Raw genomic sequence first — 17,044 nt, forward strand, 5'->3', positions numbered from 1 at the left:
AAAAAGTGGTACATGAATGTAATAGCTATTATTAAAAGAAAATATTGAGATGAGATTTGGAGGAAAGGAGGTACAAAAAATGGAAATGTTGGCAGAGTGCCTTAAGTGCTGGTGGATTTGTTCAATTTCCCCACACATGCACACCTTTACTAGAAGTTAGGGAGTGGGATTATAGTCAGAAATGATTGTGATATAAAAACAAAAGGGATCAGCACAATTTTTTAAAAGCACCTACAGTGTTCTTGGATTCTCCTCTTCTATTAATAAAATATACTCTAAGATGTGACAGTCAGCACACCTCTGACTGGGCCTAATGCCCTCTTGAGAATTGTTCTCTAGGTTCTGGGTCAGCTAGTTTTACTCTTGGTCAGGGATGCTGCTCAGGGACTTTCCTCATACACTTCCTGTCCATTTAGCCCACAAGGTGGCCTCTATCTCACACTAGCTGTTGCACCTAGGACTAATTCTCTCTTTCATCCCAGGGAGGCCTGAAATTTGCTGAAACCATGGATCTTAAGGGAGCCAGGAAAGAGGTAGGACAGTGGCCACAAAATGAGTCACAAGTCAAACTCCACCAGTTTATTTCTTCAGTGTCTTATGGAAAGCTGGGGAGGGGGCTGACATGTATCTTCCCTCTCCCCCACTTTTACAGTTAGAACCTGGTTGTGACCTCACCTATGGCCAGCCCATTTCATATTTCATAAGAATGGGAGTCCCAAGTTGCCCAGTCCCACAGGTCACCATGGCCCAGTCAGGGCTTGAACTTACATCTATGGTTTCCCTCTGAAAACTCCCCACCCTGTTGCCAAGGTCCTTCATGATTCAGGTCGGTCTTCATTCCAAATGCTTGCCTGCTGCCCATCACAGCATTCCTGTGCATAAGCTCCCGAACTGTCAAGGGGCCCTCATGGCTGGGTTGTAGCGTCCTGACACCTCGGGCAGGGCAGAGACATCGAGAAGCCAGACTGGGTCATCGGCGCTTGTACAGACATGGCCTCAAAGTCAGGCCTCGAAGGGGACCCTGAGCCTTGGGAGGCCCTATCTTGTGGAAGTTTAACAGGTAGAAGTAGCTGTTGCTCAGATCCTGGAAGGAGAGGAGCCACAGTTAGGGAACTAGGCATTAACTTCTTTGAGCTTCTATCCCCCTCTGCTGGGATGAGATGGAGGGGGACAGGATGGGAAAGGATCGCTATCGATCACTGCCATGAGGGACTGTCTTCCTTAGCTGCCAAATCTTCGGAGGCCAACATCTCATCTAATTTCTACAAAGGGGTTGGGCAACTGAGTCAGTGAATAATACTATCCTCTCACACACTTTCCTCATCAACAATTCTGTCTATCCCATGGGACAAGGGTTCAGGATGGACACGGACAAAACCCATCCCCAGTGCGTTTGCATAAGTTTGTGGGGGGCAAGAGGGAAGGGCTGAGATAAAGTGGGCACCCTTCTTACCTTGGAGACAAGCTTGAAGCCCAACTGAGCTAAAGCTCCCAAGAAACCCCTCATATCCACAAACCGGCTGGCTACCTCAGCCACTTTCAACAGACCTCTGTCGGGAAAAAGAAGAGAGGAGAGAGTCAAGACAGAGCTGGAAAGGGCAGATAAGGGAATATTCAAATGAACTAAATAGATGAGAGTCTGTGTGAATTATCCCTCTATACCCTCATGAAACCAAATCAAGAAATTGCATCAGAGAAGCATGTTGGAAAGCACCTGCATGAAGAATAACAAAGGAAGAAACAGAAACAATACTGTCATCAGAGCACTCGGGCAAAGAGTTTATGGGGCTGGCACGAGATATAATATAGCAATAGTATGGGATTTCAACTATCTGATTGATGATCTGCTGGAGCTTTTTCTCCACCAAAAAATCAAGCTAAAACACTACTGATTTATGTTAAGTATCACAGATTTAGAGCTGGATGAGAAGTACTTTCATCTTTTAAATGGAGACAACGAAGGCATCTACCACTCAGGATCCAATTCTCACCCATAAGAACTGGTTGCTTACGTAGGAAATAATCTCTCTTCAGACAACGCTGCCTTCATTTGGTCTTCTTGGCTTCTCCACCACAGCCCCATGCTATGTACCATCTCCCCTTCCTACCCCTCAGCTTTTCATGTTCCTTTGTGTGTTGTCTTTCCATGTTAGACTGTAAACTCCCTGAGGGCAAGGCCTGTTTTTTTTTGTATATGTGTCCCTAGTGCTGAGCATAATGCCTGGCACATAGCAGACACTTAAATGTTTATCGACTATTGATTATTATCGATGGGAACCCTGGAGAGAAGTGACCTGTTAATCTAAAGACACTAGAAGTTAAAGAACAGATTTCCAAACTGCATCTGGGCCTAAATGCTTATTTGAGGCTGCTAGGTGGCTTAATGGCTTAAGAGCCAGAATTGGAGATAGGAGGTCCTGGGTTCAAAGTTGAACACAAGACACTTCCTAGCTGTGTGACCTTGGGCAAATCATTTAACACCCAACTGTCTAGCCTATACACCTCTTCTGCCTTGGATCGATACTCAATATAAATTCTTTTTTTTTTTAACCAAATCCTTACTTCTGCCATAGAACCAATTGGTTCTAAGGCAGACGAGGGTAAGGTCTAGGCAACTGAGGTTAAGTGGCTTGCCCAGGGTCACACAGCTGGGAAGTGTCTGAGGCCAGATTTTAACCTAGGACCTCCCATCTCTAGGCCTGGCTCTCAATCCACTGAGTCACCCAGGCCCCCTTCATATTAATTCTAAGACAGAAGGTAAGGGTTTAATTAAATAAACTAAACCAAATAAATAAATAAATGCTTGTTGAATTGAACTGAAGGATAGTTGGGGTCCTATGACCTAGAGATTCTACAAGGAAAGTTGACAGGAAAGCATCAGGAGATACTAAAGAACAGAATTCTGATAACAAACACAAATGATTGCCCTGAAGAAGAAAAATAGGAAATAGTCTACCAAGACCAATGTGGATGCATAAGGAGTTAGTTCATCAGTCAATGTAGGTTTTAACAGTACAAGCAAAGATACAAGTTGGAAACCAGGGTAGATTCCTCTGAGATATTTCACACTTCTATTTTTTCATTCTCTTGACTTTTTTATTGTTTCTTGATATCTTGTGTAATCATCAGTTTCAACTTGGCCAATTCTAATTTTTAAGGAGTTATTTTCTGTAGTATTTTTTGTGCCTTTAACAAACTATTCTCTTTTCACAATTTTCTTGCATTACTCTCATTTCTTTTACCAATTTTTCCTCTCCTGCTTTTATATAATTTTTAAATTCAGCTTTTCACTTTTTAAAAATAATCTTTCTTTAACTCTTCTAAAAAATATTGTTGGGCTTGTGTCCACTGTTCATTTTCTTCAACACTTTGAAAATCATTTTCTTCTGAGTTTGTCTTAAACTTCTCTGCCATCATAGTGTAAAATGGAGATTTGAACCCTCGACTTCAATCCCCAGAAGTCCTTGGTACTTCCCAGAATTCCCTATAATCTCACCTGAGTCTCCACCTGGGCGAGATGACAAGGAGTATTTAACTGGCAGCAAAGCCTACTTTGCTCTCTTCCACTGAAATGATGTAGTGGATAAGCTAAGGGCAGGGGTTTTGAATGGGCTAATCGGCATGTGGTTTATTATTTTGTATCCTTGATTTCTAATAATCCTTAATAAACCTCATAAAATATGCTTTTATTTCTAGAGACTAATTTAATTTTTACAATAGCAACTCTTAAGAGGAATTCTTTTTTTGTTGTTTGCTCATTTTTCCAGCCTACTTTTTGACTTTAGATTCTGTGTTAGAGCTAAGCTTTGCTCACCTGTGGAGGGTATGACTGGCTTCAGGCTTTTATGCTTTTTTGCTGTAAGGCCCTTGCTCTCTCATGATTGTTGTAAAATGGAGATTTGAACCCCAGACTTCAATCCCCAGAAGTCCTTGGTAGTTCCCAGAATTCCCTATAATCTCACCCGAATCCCCACCTGGGCCGAGAACAAAATTTATATTTTAACTGACTGTACTGCCAACTTAGGCTCTCTGCTTCCGCTTCTAAGCACATGTGTCTCTCAAGATATAGAGTAAGTGGTTGTGAATGGGCTATTCAGCCCTAGACACGTGCTTCTCTTATTTTGTATTTTCTTATTTCCTTGATTTCTAATAATCTTTAATAAACCTCTAAAAATATAATACCTTTAGTAGAGAAACTAATTTTAACTGTTACATTGTGACTATTCCTTTTCACTCTAAAACTGTGACCTTAAACTGGGTAAGGGGCAGAACTGCCATATGGCACCCATTCTCCTAGGGCTAATATAGAGCCCCCTTGGACCTTTTTCTGACCAGGTGTTCAGTTTCCCTACTGTATATGTGTACCACTGCTATCCCATAGCCCTCAGCAGTTGTCACTTCTACCATGCCACAGTCTCACACATTTCCTATCCCAAGAACTGCAGGCCTCCCTTTTTGTCTTCCTAAGATGCCCTGGGGTGGAAAAAATGACTCACTGTGACTATTTCTTCAGGCTTTCCTGCTCAGAATTCTGTCTGATATTTTCTATGGTCATTTTGAGAAGTTTTGGGGGATGTTTGGCAGTTATGATTTTTCCCTCTGCCATCTTGACTCTGTCCTCCTTAAGCAAGGCAGATTCCTGAGTAGCATGATCCCATAAGAAAAAAATTAAGAAGTGCTAACGTCCAGTATAAGTTGAGGCTAATTATGAATGCTAGGGATGACAAAGTGCTTTTTAAACTATACTGGGAGCAAGAAGATCAAGGAATAGAATGCTTTTTAATAGTAACTGGGATGATGAAAATAGATGAGAGACTACATAGTGTAATGAAAAGAATGACTTTGAAGTCAGAGACTAGGGGATCTAATCCCAGTTCTTTCTGTATGATTTTAGACAGGTTACTTCTCCCGCTGAAACTGTTTCCCCAACTGTAAAATGAGGGAATTGGACTATTTGATAATTAACATCTTTCCCAAATCATGCCAGACTAACCACATTTTCTTTTTGAGAAGGTTGCTATACTGAAGAAAGCTATAGTTTTAGGATTTTAGAGTTGAAAGGTCCTTTAAAGATCACAAAGCCTAATGCCAGTCATTTTGTGGATGGAGAGATTGCGGCTCAGAAGTTATTTGACTTACCAAGGTCAAAATCCAAATCTAAATCCTAAATCAATCTTGATGCATCTGCCTCTCCCAATTTCACATGATTTTTAGCAATTTCTTTCATGATATTCTTATGGATAAATGGAAATCTTTAAGTTTGGTGATAGTGCCTAATTTGATGGATTCTAAATTGCTTAAACATCCCAAAATGTCCCTGTGAACTAAGGAAATTCTTATGTGGAATGCTTAAAGACCTGCCCTTTGGCCCTGTGCTAGTCACTGTTGTTTGTCAGTTTAGATAAAGGCATAGGCAGCACATTGATATGACATGAAAAAAGTAAAGATAGCCAACACACTAAATTACTAAATTAGAATCCCAAAAGACCTCAATCAAATAAAAGATGTTCTGAAACAAATAAGATTAGATTTAAAGAGAGAAATGTAGAGTAATGCATTCAAGAGTTCAAAAAAACCCACCATATAAATAGAGGAACAGCAAAATGTAGGTAAGAAAAAAGACTGGCATTTTAGTGATTTTTCTAGCTCAACATGAGTCAACACTAACATGGAGGGCAAGAAAGCTAATGTGATGGTAAGCTCCATTAAGAAAGTCATGGTAATTCCCTTCTCTATAAAAAAAGGAAAGGTTGAATTTGATCATCTCTACAATCCTTCTTGATTCTAAATCTGTTACTATGATAATGTCCAAATGGGCCCTAATCAGATCACAGCTTTAATAATGTGTTCATTTCTGGGTGACACAATATAGAAAGGACATTGATATGCTCACTGACATATGTCCAGAGGAGGGGGATCAGGATAATGAAGGAACTAGAAATAACATCATATATGGATCAGCGGAAAGAATCAGAAATGTTTAACTTGGAGAACAACATTATCCTTATTTTCAAATGTCTGAAGGATTATCAGGGAGAAGAGGGATCAGATTTGCTCTGTTTAGCCCCAAGTATGGCCTAGAAGCAATAAGTAGAAGCTAAAGCACCAGAGATTAGACTTCTTTCAGGGAATAAAGCATTTTCTAGAAACTAGCACTTTCTAAACATGTAAAGGACAGCCTCAAGGATGCATTTAAGAGGAAGCTGAATGATGGAGGAAATAGTAAAGAGGAGAATTCTGCTCAGGTACAGGGAGAACTAGATGCCAGGATGGTGTATGATGGAGGGAGCTGTGTCAGAGTCTGAAAGGCTAGGTGGGATGTAGTGGGAGCAGTAGACGGAGCAAAAGAGAGGTATTCTGCGTGCAGAACCACAGCTCCTAGTCAACCTCATACCCTGGTTTTAGCACTCGATTTGCCTCCTTCAGGAAGTCACTCAGGTTTGTTCCCATCAACGAAAGGCAGAAAACAGCAATGTCCACAGACTCATCTTTGAGGGGAACCTGGAGGGGAGAGATTGCAAGACTTAGGCCTTATTACCTCAAGCAGAAACATGAATCCCTCAAAAAAAAGAAATCTGGGCTCCCAAGAGATGAGATCATATATATGGAAGGGTTTCCAGGGAAACAAGAACAACTAAGGAAGGAACTGGTGCTTTCCAGAGATGGGTAAAGACTTCATGGGTGATATGAGAGTTTATGTAGGAAAGTCAAGAATTCCTGGGTTAAAATAAAGCCTTACATGACTCTCTGATGAGGTGAGGGTTTATAGGATGCAGTGAGGTATGACATGGGAAAGTAACACCTAATATGAAGCTGAAAATATTTATAGGAAAGTGAAGGTTTCTAAAGACAATTGAGGGCTTTTGGGGGGAGATGATCCCTTCTAGTAGAAGGTGAGCATATGGATGAGTAAAGATTCACAGCACTGGGATCTCACCTGGGCCATGTCACAGACTATGACACGGGGGTCAAGTGCAGCCAGGTCAAAGCAGTGAACAGTGTTCTTGACACTGGAGGCAAGGCGACAGTCCCCACAGCCAAAATCTGCCACAACTAGGGATGCTGGCCTGCAGAGAGGCAATATCCACAAGCCTAGCTGAGTATCAGTCCTAGCTACCTAGAGCTTGACCTGTTCCTGGACCACATCCCCTATCTAATATTAACCATGTGACAGGCCTGCTCTTTCCTCCCATTAACACCTCAGTTTCTTGCCATCATCTGCCACACCCTGTCTGTTCAGACCCCCTCCCGATCACAAGCCCCCGGCCATCTCTCTCCAACATTCCTTCCCCATCTGTGTCACCCTCCTTTGCCTCTTATTCGGGTCCCTCCCTTGCTCACCGCTGTTTCAAGTCCTTCACGATTCGGTCCACGGGCTTCAAGGGCCATCGCTTTAGCTGGTTCTGAAAGCCACGATGATAGAGCTCAAAGGCTTCTGGGTCTTCCTGAAAGATGTGGCTTGCCATGCTGCTTGTCACAGAGTATAGCCGCTCATTGAGAAAGCGGAAACGAGCTCCCTCAAGCCGCTGCTTCATCTTTGCTCGCAATACCCCACCGCGGTCCAAAGATGCCCCTGGCTCCCCTACTCCCAACTCTGGCTCACACTCCCCTGTCTGGGCAGGGGGGGTCTCTTCCTCCTCAGCAGCTGGAGAACTCTGTGGCTTTGAGGGCAGAAATTTATTCTTCTGCCTCCGTTTGTTTTTCTGACGGTTTCTCCATTGTTTTCGGCTTAGCCTTGGACCTGTGTCATTCCCATCTTCCACTGGGCTGAGGGTGGGTCTGTCAAGGCCTGAGTCCTTCTGGGGAAGTATAGGGGTCAGGTCACCACTCTTTGGGACTCCAGAGCCTGCAGGGGGTAAAATTTTGGAGGACTTTTTTGTTGGTAGAGGGCCAGGGAAATATCTCTGAGTCAAATTCTCCAGTTCAGAGACAGATTCTTTCCAGCAATGAGAAGTCAAAGTCCAGCCTGACAAGGGTAAGGTTGGCAGAAAAACGGAACAAGGTCCCACAGAAAGTATAACAGAGAGAAAAATATCAGTGAAGAGGCTGAGGAATTCCTAGGAAGTGGAGAGACATACACACTAATATCAGGAGTAGAGCTTTTTTAACAAGGAAAACCAAAGCTTGTAACTCGGGAAGGGAAAAAGCACCTCAAAACTATCCCTGGGACTTGCTGGGATGTCACTGATGCTTATATTGCTGCAAAGGAAGGAGTCCAAAAGGGCAAGAATGAGATGGAAAACATCTAGAAGATATTCACTTGTGCAGAATTCCCCCCAAAAGCAGAAAATGCGCTGTGGAATATTTGTGAGAACTGAAGGATGGAAAGAGACGGTGAGGGAGTGAATACCACAGACTGAACAGCCAGAAGGAGGAAACAGATGACAAATTTGAGAAGAGACCACAAGCCCAGCAAAGAAGTATGACAGAGGATGTGATGAGGCATAGCAGAGAGGAATAATATAGCAGTGAGGAGAAATTTTAATTCTCTGGACATGTACTGAAACTCTTTTTTGCCAAAAGCAGAGCACTCGCTGACAAAAAGAATATAAGATTCTTGAGGGCAGGCACTCATGGTGGCAGAAAGGAGGGCATTGTATTTTCTCCTTCTTGACATCAGCAATTCTATTTTAGAATACGGTTCCATCTTTTATTTTAAAAAATTATGACAAAGATCTGGATATCCTTGATGAAAACATGAAAAGAGATCATTGTCTAAAGGGGGAAGGCCATAGTTCAACTCCCTGACTTGTCTTTGGTCACAGAGGCAGTAAATAGTAAGGCTGGAAATAGAGCTCAGATCACCTAGTTCAATAGTCTTCACACCCTACCTCACTTCTCTACAGAAGAATACACAAAGTCACATAAATGACTGAAAAGAGTAGAAAATGTAGAAATATAAGATCTAACTCTTTATTGATTATACAAAAGCATTTTATTTAGTAGAGCAAAAAAGCAACCATAAAGGTTCTTATAAAACAGAGTACCTTTAGTACATGTTAAAATCACACACAATTCCAAGAGTCATTCCCCAACTGACAAATTTCCAAAGGTGATGACAGCAGTTTTCAGAGGAAAAAAATCCAAGTCATCAACAGCCTTATTACAAAATGCCCTAAATAATATTTAGAGAAATGCAAATTTTAAGATCTCCAAGGTTCTACCTCACACCTACTAAATTGGCATGGCAAAAAAAAAAAAGGAAAACTGGCAAAAGCTGGAGGGGCTATGGGAAAACAGGTACATTAATGCACTATTAGTGGGACTTCTGACCAGTTTGTTCATTCTGGAAAGTAATCTAGAACCATGGCCAAAAAGTTATTAAACTGTGCATACCCTCTGACTCAGCAATACTACTGAAACTAACGAGTTTTATTAAAAAAAGAGAAATTCAGAAATATTTATAGCAGCTCTTTTTATGGTGACAAAGAAATGGGGAATGACTAATAAATTACAGTACAGGAATGGGACTGTGATCTAAGAACTGATGATGAGAGAGTTTCACTGAAATTTGAGAGGACCAACATGAAGTGATGTAGAGTAAGGCGAAAAGGCGAACAGAACTAGGAGAATAATTTCTTCAGTAACAGTAATATTGTAAAGACAAATAACTTTGAAAGACTTGGGAACTCTTATTATTAACACAGTGACTAAATACAATTCTACAAGACTCATGATGAAACATGCTGCCTGCCTCCTGACAGAGAGGGTGAACTCAGAAATGTTTTTTGACCCGACCAATGAATCTGTTTTGCTTGATTATATATGTTTGTAACAGAGGTTATGGTTTTCTTGGAATCTCTATTATAGAGTAGGAGGGGGTGGAGAAAGGGAAATAGGCAGGAGAGAGGATCTGTTAGAAAATAAAATTTTATTTAAATTTTTCTTTAATTTTATTTAAAAAAAAAAAGATCATATCCAGTTCCTCAAGAGATACAACCAAGGAGATCAATATTAAATGTGGCATAAAATAAGATTTGTGCTCACCAAAGTCATTGGACATTGTCACAGCAGATATTTAATATGAAGACCAACTTGGAAGGGAATTTCCAATAGATGCTAGGATTTTCCAGATGATATTGTTTCCAAAGCTTGTTGCATGGAGGCTCAGAATACTACAGAACTTCCTTGATGCTAATGACACCCATACAGATGGGAGGTCCTAGGTTCAAATGTGGCCTCAGACACTTGCTGTGTGACCCTGGACAAGTCACTTAACCCCCATTGCCTAGCTCTTACTGCTCTTCTGCTTTGGCACCAATATACACTACTGATTCTAAGACAGAAGGTAAAAGTTAAAAAAAGAGAAAAAGAAAAAGAAAAAGGTCAGTCTAACAATCTATAAAGGAAGAACCAAGAGGATGAAAAATGTCTATTATCTACATCAGAGCCAAACTCGAATAGAAATGGATCCCTGTTGGTCACAAAATGACTTAGAAAACCAAAAATTAACATAATCTATGCTGTATTGTATATTTATTTTGTTAAGCATTTCCCAATTACATTTTAATCTGGTTCATAGGAGGGAGTTTTGCTTTTTGAACTGGATACCTGTGGTCTAGACTATGGCATGCAGCGGGTGGGCAGATCATTAAGTATTCCATCATCATTATGTATGTGTATAACAAAATCCACACTAGATACTGCAAATGCACAATAAGGTAGTCCTAGAATTTTAGGCTGAATTTCAAATTGTAAATCATGTATGTGATGATTCCTTACAGCTCTAGGAATCCAAATTCTATCTTTTTAACACCAATATTTTCTTAGAGAGGCTTTAAGGCTGTTATGGATTTAGAACACTATAACCTCTGAAGAAATTCTGACTGCCCCTAAGAGCAAAATGGGGAGAAGCACCATAAGCCTAAGTAGCTTATTATTACTATTACCAATGATGACATGTACAAGACATAGCATAAAATATATTCAGCAAATATTATATCAGACAATCTGAGTGCATTGGCACTCTGCCATTGGCACCCATGGAATGTTGAGACCTAGGGAATTATAAAATTTAAAGTAAGAAGGGGCTTCAGTCCTTTCATCTAATCCAGGGGTTCTTAATCTTTCTTTGGCATGAACTCTTTTGGCAGTCTGGTACATCCTTTGGAACCTTTCTTAGAATAATATTTTTAAATAATTAAAGGAAATTCTAAATTGTTAGAAGTTAAAAATAAAATAATTAAATAATTTATTTTTTCCCAATCCAAATTCATAGACACCCCAGAAATTGATACACACATTTTGTTAGTTTACGAGCCTCATTAAAAAATCCTGATCTAGAGTACAGCTAAAAGTGATTCAATGGATTGAAAGCCAGGCCAGAGATGTGAGGCCTTTGATTCAAATATAGACTCACTTCCTAGCTATGTGACCCCAAAAAGGTCACGTAACACCCTGCCCTTATCGCTTTTTTACCTTGGAAACAATTCCATTAAGATGGAAGAGATGGGATTAAATTAAAAAGAAAAGAAAAAGAAATCCTGATGTAATCCAACCCCATGTGAAAGGAATTCTCTTTATAATATACTTGAAATAAGTCATCTTGCCTTGGTGAGAAGATCGCCAGTGAGGCAGAACCCATTTGCTCTGGAAAAGGGAAAAGTCTATTCTATGTACAGCTCTAAGAATTAGGAAATTTTTCCTTCCTAATATCAAACCTAAATTTGTTTCTCAGCTTCTACCAAACCACTCCTGATTCTACCCGATGGGGTCAAGTGACAAATCTAACCACTCAGAAGACTACCAGGGTACCCTTCTTGGTTTTATCTTCTTCAGGATAAATATCTCCATTTCTTTCAAATGTATCCTCATCTGGCATGGTCTTAAAGCACTCCACTCTCCTGGTTGCTAGCTTTTTTCTGCCTTATGACTGCCCTTTTTACATTATGGTACCCAGACCTGATAATAATACTCTAAATGAAGTCTTATCAGGGCAGAGGCCAAAGACAGGATGACTTATTGTTTGATGCTATACCCCACTTAATGCCACTAGGATGAACTTTTGGAGAAAGGCCTCCAATGCACTGAGTAGATCCTCTCTGTAAGACTGATGAAAAGGCATACATGTGCATCATAAAGGATGAGAAGATATGAATGGATTGCAACCTGGAGAAAGTACTCATATTGATAAGGCCCCAAATCCATTATAGTACCATTGTATACATTGTATATAGTACTCTTGGAATGAAAAGGAAAGAATGAATATGATTAATTGGGAAATGCCCCCTTACCTTTGCTTTCTTCTTTCTTGGATTTTATTCCTTGGACTATTAACTTTGAGTTTTCCTCCATAAGTGGAGCCTGTTTGGGAGTCTTCTTCCTCTTTTTTCTCTTCTTCTCCCCAGAATCAGATTCTGAGTCAGAGCCATTGTCCCCTTGGTTAAGGAGCTGATATGAAAATGCCTCAGCCTGTAGTGACTGTAGTGTAGCTTGAAGACGCTGACGGTGAAGGCCCTGGGGGAAAGGCAAAGACTTCACTGACAGAAGGAAATCAGTTTCCCATTGTGTAATGGGGAGTCTCTATCCCCTGTGCCCATGTCTATCTCAGCTCCCATTGAGAAAAGCAGGAGCCCATGAAACTGGGGACCATACTTGTTGATTCAGGTTGACAAGAATTTAGCAAACACCTTCTATATACAGGGCCCTGCAGTCATCAAAAGAGATACAAAGACAAAAAAGAAATGATCACCTGCCATCAAGAAGGTTATATCCTTTTAGAGAGGGGAATGGGACAAGGATACAACATACAAGGAAAGTAAGTATGTACAAAGCAAATACAAAGTTATCTTTTTCGTGGAAGCACTAACAACTGGGAAGGGGGGAGGCTAGATCTAGAAAAGCGTTAGGTAGGAGCTGGCACTTAAGAGGAGTCTCTAAAAATGGAGGGGGGGGGGGACATCTGAGGCACTCAAGCAGGCAGACTGTGCCAAGGCTGAGGTAGGAGGTAGGAGGTAGGAAATGGAATGCTAGGCATAAGTAATAGAAAGCAGGTCAGTTTGGCCAGAATATACAATGTGTGAGGGGAAATCATATGAAACTTGTCTGGGGAGATATGCTCAGAATCAATGAAACATTAAAAACACTGAATATATAACATTAAAAAGAACTATACTTAAGTTTGTAGTTTCATATACATTTCTCATTGTTTATTAAAATGGTTCTTTTTGTTAGATGACAAATGCTTAATAAAGTTATTTAAAAAGCCCTTAATTAAAAAAAAAAGTAAGTGGGCTAGAGTTGATGACATTGTCCATACATGAGTATAGTTCTGAGATATGAAGGGATGAGTCCTTCCTCTTCCCTAACTCAGGCACAGAATCACGGTTCAAAAGCTACAGTCCTTGGAGATGACCTAATCATAGGATGGTAAATTTGGAGTTGAAAAGGATCTCAGGCCATCTAGTCCTCTGACTTTAAAGATAGGGAAACTAAGACTTAAAGAAGTTTAGTGACTTGCCTGAGGTCATAAACTTAAGAGACAAGCAGTATTTGAACTAAGGTTCTATGCCCACTGTCCTTATTTTACAGAAGAGAAACTGTGGCTCACTGAGAGGATGCATCCTGGCCCACATTACATAATGGCAAGAAATTCCAAAGCTGAGATTCAAACTCAGATGCTTTGGCTTCAAACTCACTGTTCACACTCCACCAGGTTGCCTTCCTTTTGAGTTTGTTTCCTTATCTATAAAATGAGGAAAGGCTTGCTTGTAAGGGAATGAAATGCCTGTTTGTCATAACCATTCTTTTTTTTAAAATATATTTTATTTGATCATTTCCAAGCATTATTCGTTAAAGACATAGATCATTTTCTTTTCCTCCCCCCCACCCCCCACCCCCCATAGCCGACGCGTAAGTCCACTGGGCATTAGACGTTTTCTTGATTTGAACCCATTGCTTTGTTGATAGTATTTGCATTAGAGTGTTCATTTAGAGTCTCTCCTCTGTCATGTCCCCTCAACCGCTGTATTCAGGCAGTTGCTTTTCCTCGGTGTCTCCACTCCCATAGTTTATCCTTTGCTTATGAATGGTGTTTTTTTCTCCTGGATCCCTGCAAGTTGTTCAGGGACATTACACCACCATTTATGGAGAAGTCCATTACGTTCGATTATACCACAGTGTATTAGTCTCTGTGTACAATGTTTTCCTGGTTCTGCTCCTCTCGCTCTGCATCACTTCCTGGAGGTTGTTCCAGTCTCCATGGAATTCCTCCACTTTATTATTCCTTTTAGCACAATAGTATTCCACCACCAACATATACCACAGTTTGTTCAGCATTCCCCAATTGATGGGCATCCCCTCGTTTTCCAGTTTTTGGCCACCACAAAGAGCGCAGCTATAAATATTTTTGTACAAGTCTTTTTGTCTATTATCTCTTTGGGGTACAGACCCAGCAGTGCTATGTCATAACCATTCTTCCCAGGAAACTGTTACCTGCTGGTATCCTAGTCATTCTTCAAAGCCAAGTTCAAGTACCTGCATCCTCTTCCAGGAAGCTTTTCCCCATCTTTCCAAGCTGTCCTTCCCCCTATAGCCCCACTGCAGATCTTTTAGTACTAATTTGCCCCTTTCCTTGGGCCTGATGTAATCTTGCCAGTCTTGGAGTTTTGCATCTTCATATGAGATCTCCTAATCTACTTTTGCACAATCTCCAGAACTTCTATCCCTCTGGTTTTTTGTTTGTTTTTGTTTTTCTGGACCATTCCTACTTTTATTGGCCTCATTTCCCTTCCTTCATAATCATGACTCTAGAGCCCAAGTCCATTCTAGGAATCATGGTCTTCTACTTTTGGACCCCGTCTTTCTACTATTCCTGCAAATTTGAGAAATCTCTACAACCCACCCTCTGCCCTTCTATTCCTGAGCTGTTAAAATGATGGTGGAGATCTCACCTCTAATGGGCATGGCAATGTTTTACTGTGAGAGACAGCAGGCAGAATGAATAGAGAGCAAGCCTGGAAGCCAAGGGAGACCTAGGTTCAATTCCTACCTCTGAGACATAGTGGTTTGGTGATCCTGGGCAAATTCTAACCTTTCAATACTCTAGGAAACTTTCTAAAATTGCAGCAAGGAAGGTACAATATGCATCGGTGGAAGGAGTTTCTTTCCCTTGGAGTTCCCCATTCTAATGATATTGCCAGGCTAGTTTCTATTCCTTTCCCCAATTGACTTTTTTGTCATGCCATCCACAGTGGCCATTCCAAACCTTTCCAGGCTCCTAATTTCCACCCCTTCAGGACACGACCTTGATGACTACTTTACTATTACTGAATCTATAACTCATGTGCTTCTTCAGCTTCTTTTCTCCAAAGCCAACCCCTTTACCTAAGCCTGGGAAATTCTTTAATTTCCCCAGCCCTCTTTCTCCTGGAGCCTTGCCCTTAATCAGCAACTTTATTCCAGTCTCCTTCCATCTTTAAAATAAAACCTTGATTTAAAATGAATGCCTTCTCTATATCTCTTCAATGTCACTATATTGGATAGTATTCATTAATTTCCTTCTGGCTAGTATTCATTAATTTCCTCTTACTAATCAGTCCTCCTGAGACCCCCAAGATCCTGGTCCTGCCCCCTAACCATGAGTGCCCCCAAAATCGTTCTTTCTACACTTTCTCCCTAGACAACCTCGTCAGTCCCATGGTTATAATTGTCCCCTTTAGTCCTAGTTCCACTTCTCTTTTCTCTTTATTCTGTCATAGTGAAGAACTTTCAAATAGGCCAAATACTCCATACACCATGATGTCATTTGATTTAAAAATGAATCCGCATTTCTTGAAATGAAAAGTAACAGTTTTCAAACTCAAAAATAGAAAAAGGATGTTGACACTCTAGGTGATTTCATCATATTCCACGACTATTAACTGTCATGTCTGCTCTGAGGACCACTACGTAATTCAGGTTCTCATCACGGCTCCCTTGGACTACTGTAAAACCTCACAAATATGCCTTCAAGTCTCTCTTTTCTCCTTCATTTTTCACGCAGCTGGCAAAATATTTCCTGTCTCTCACTTTGGGCAAAAATTTCGGTTCTCTATTGCCTCTAGAATAAAATTCAAACATCTCAGCATGGCATCTGAAGTCACCACTAATCGGACTCCAATCTATCTTAACAGCCTTATTTCACCCCACATCACACACCCTGCATTTCGGCCAAATTGGCGTTCTGGTTAAATCTGTCGTCTGTTTCCTGCTTCAGTAAATTAACACATAGCATAAGCTCTACCCCAGAGTAAGAATGTACTCCTTCCTCCCACTGAACTCTAGGGAATCTTCCTTCTCTTACCTTAAGGCTTAGCTCACATAATACGTCCTTTAGGATGCTAGGCTCGTTTCACCCCTCCCCCTTCCAGTAAAATGTAAATTTCGGGCAGGAGCAGTCACTTTAACTCCCCACATATCCAACGACCCTTCCTGGCTAAGGCTTCGGGGAACCTCGGCCAATGCTTAACCTCTAGGTTAGAGATGTATGGCAAAGCCCAAACCCAGATTGAAGAGATCCTATCCTCCTCCATCTATCTCGGGCCGAGAACCCCAGGACAGGCCCCGGCAGCCAGGGGACACGGAATAGACGTAGGCGGAGATGAACTAGATAGAGCAGCCCCCAGGGAACGCGTTCCATACTCTGGTCTAACACCTGAGTCTCCGATAAAGTGAGGCAGGTCATTCGGACTCACGTACACGAGAGTCCTGTGAACTCTGGGGCCCACGACAGCCAGGTGGGGTGTCAAGCCAACACAGGGCGCAAGTCACATGCACATGGGGTCCTGCGAACCCCGGGGCACAGAGAGGGGAGGGTGTCACGCTATAGCTTCACGCAAACGCTCACCTTGGCGCGTGGCGCTGGCCCATTCCGGGCGCGCGGGATAGGGGGTGGGCGGGTGGCTAGGGACTGGGGCTCCTCGGCCCACTCCGGCTCCTCGAACATTGGGGCTCCTGGACCACGTGCGTCGTAACAGCAACTTCTGCGGACCAGGGACCAGCGAGAGGACGTTTTGTGCGCCCAGAGCGGCTGCTCCGCCCCTCTCGGGACCAGCGAGAGGAGGCT

At 41.6% G+C, this 17,044-nt stretch overlaps 1 protein-coding gene across 1 annotated transcript; it reads right to left on the bottom strand.

The window, feature by feature from the left end:
* Window positions 1-564: 564 nt before the first annotated feature.
* On the bottom strand, window positions 565-17,025 carry RRP8 (ribosomal RNA processing 8). Its single transcript, XM_007492744.3, has 7 exons — window positions 16,826-17,025; window positions 12,234-12,456; window positions 7,342-7,846; window positions 6,938-7,067; window positions 6,395-6,501; window positions 1,454-1,550; window positions 565-1,084 (listed from the first exon to the last, which is right to left on the bottom strand). Exons 1-7 carry the CDS (start codon window positions 16,922-16,924, stop codon window positions 971-973), a joined length of 1,275 nt encoding a protein of 424 aa, XP_007492806.2. The 5' UTR covers window positions 16,925-17,025; the 3' UTR covers window positions 565-970.
* Window positions 17,026-17,044: the final 19 nt, after the last annotated feature.

The sequence above is a fragment of the Monodelphis domestica genome, chromosome 4 (genome assembly GCF_027887165.1).
Source record: "Monodelphis domestica isolate mMonDom1 chromosome 4, mMonDom1.pri, whole genome shotgun sequence".
NCBI lineage: Eukaryota > Metazoa > Chordata > Mammalia > Didelphimorphia > Didelphidae > Monodelphis > Monodelphis domestica.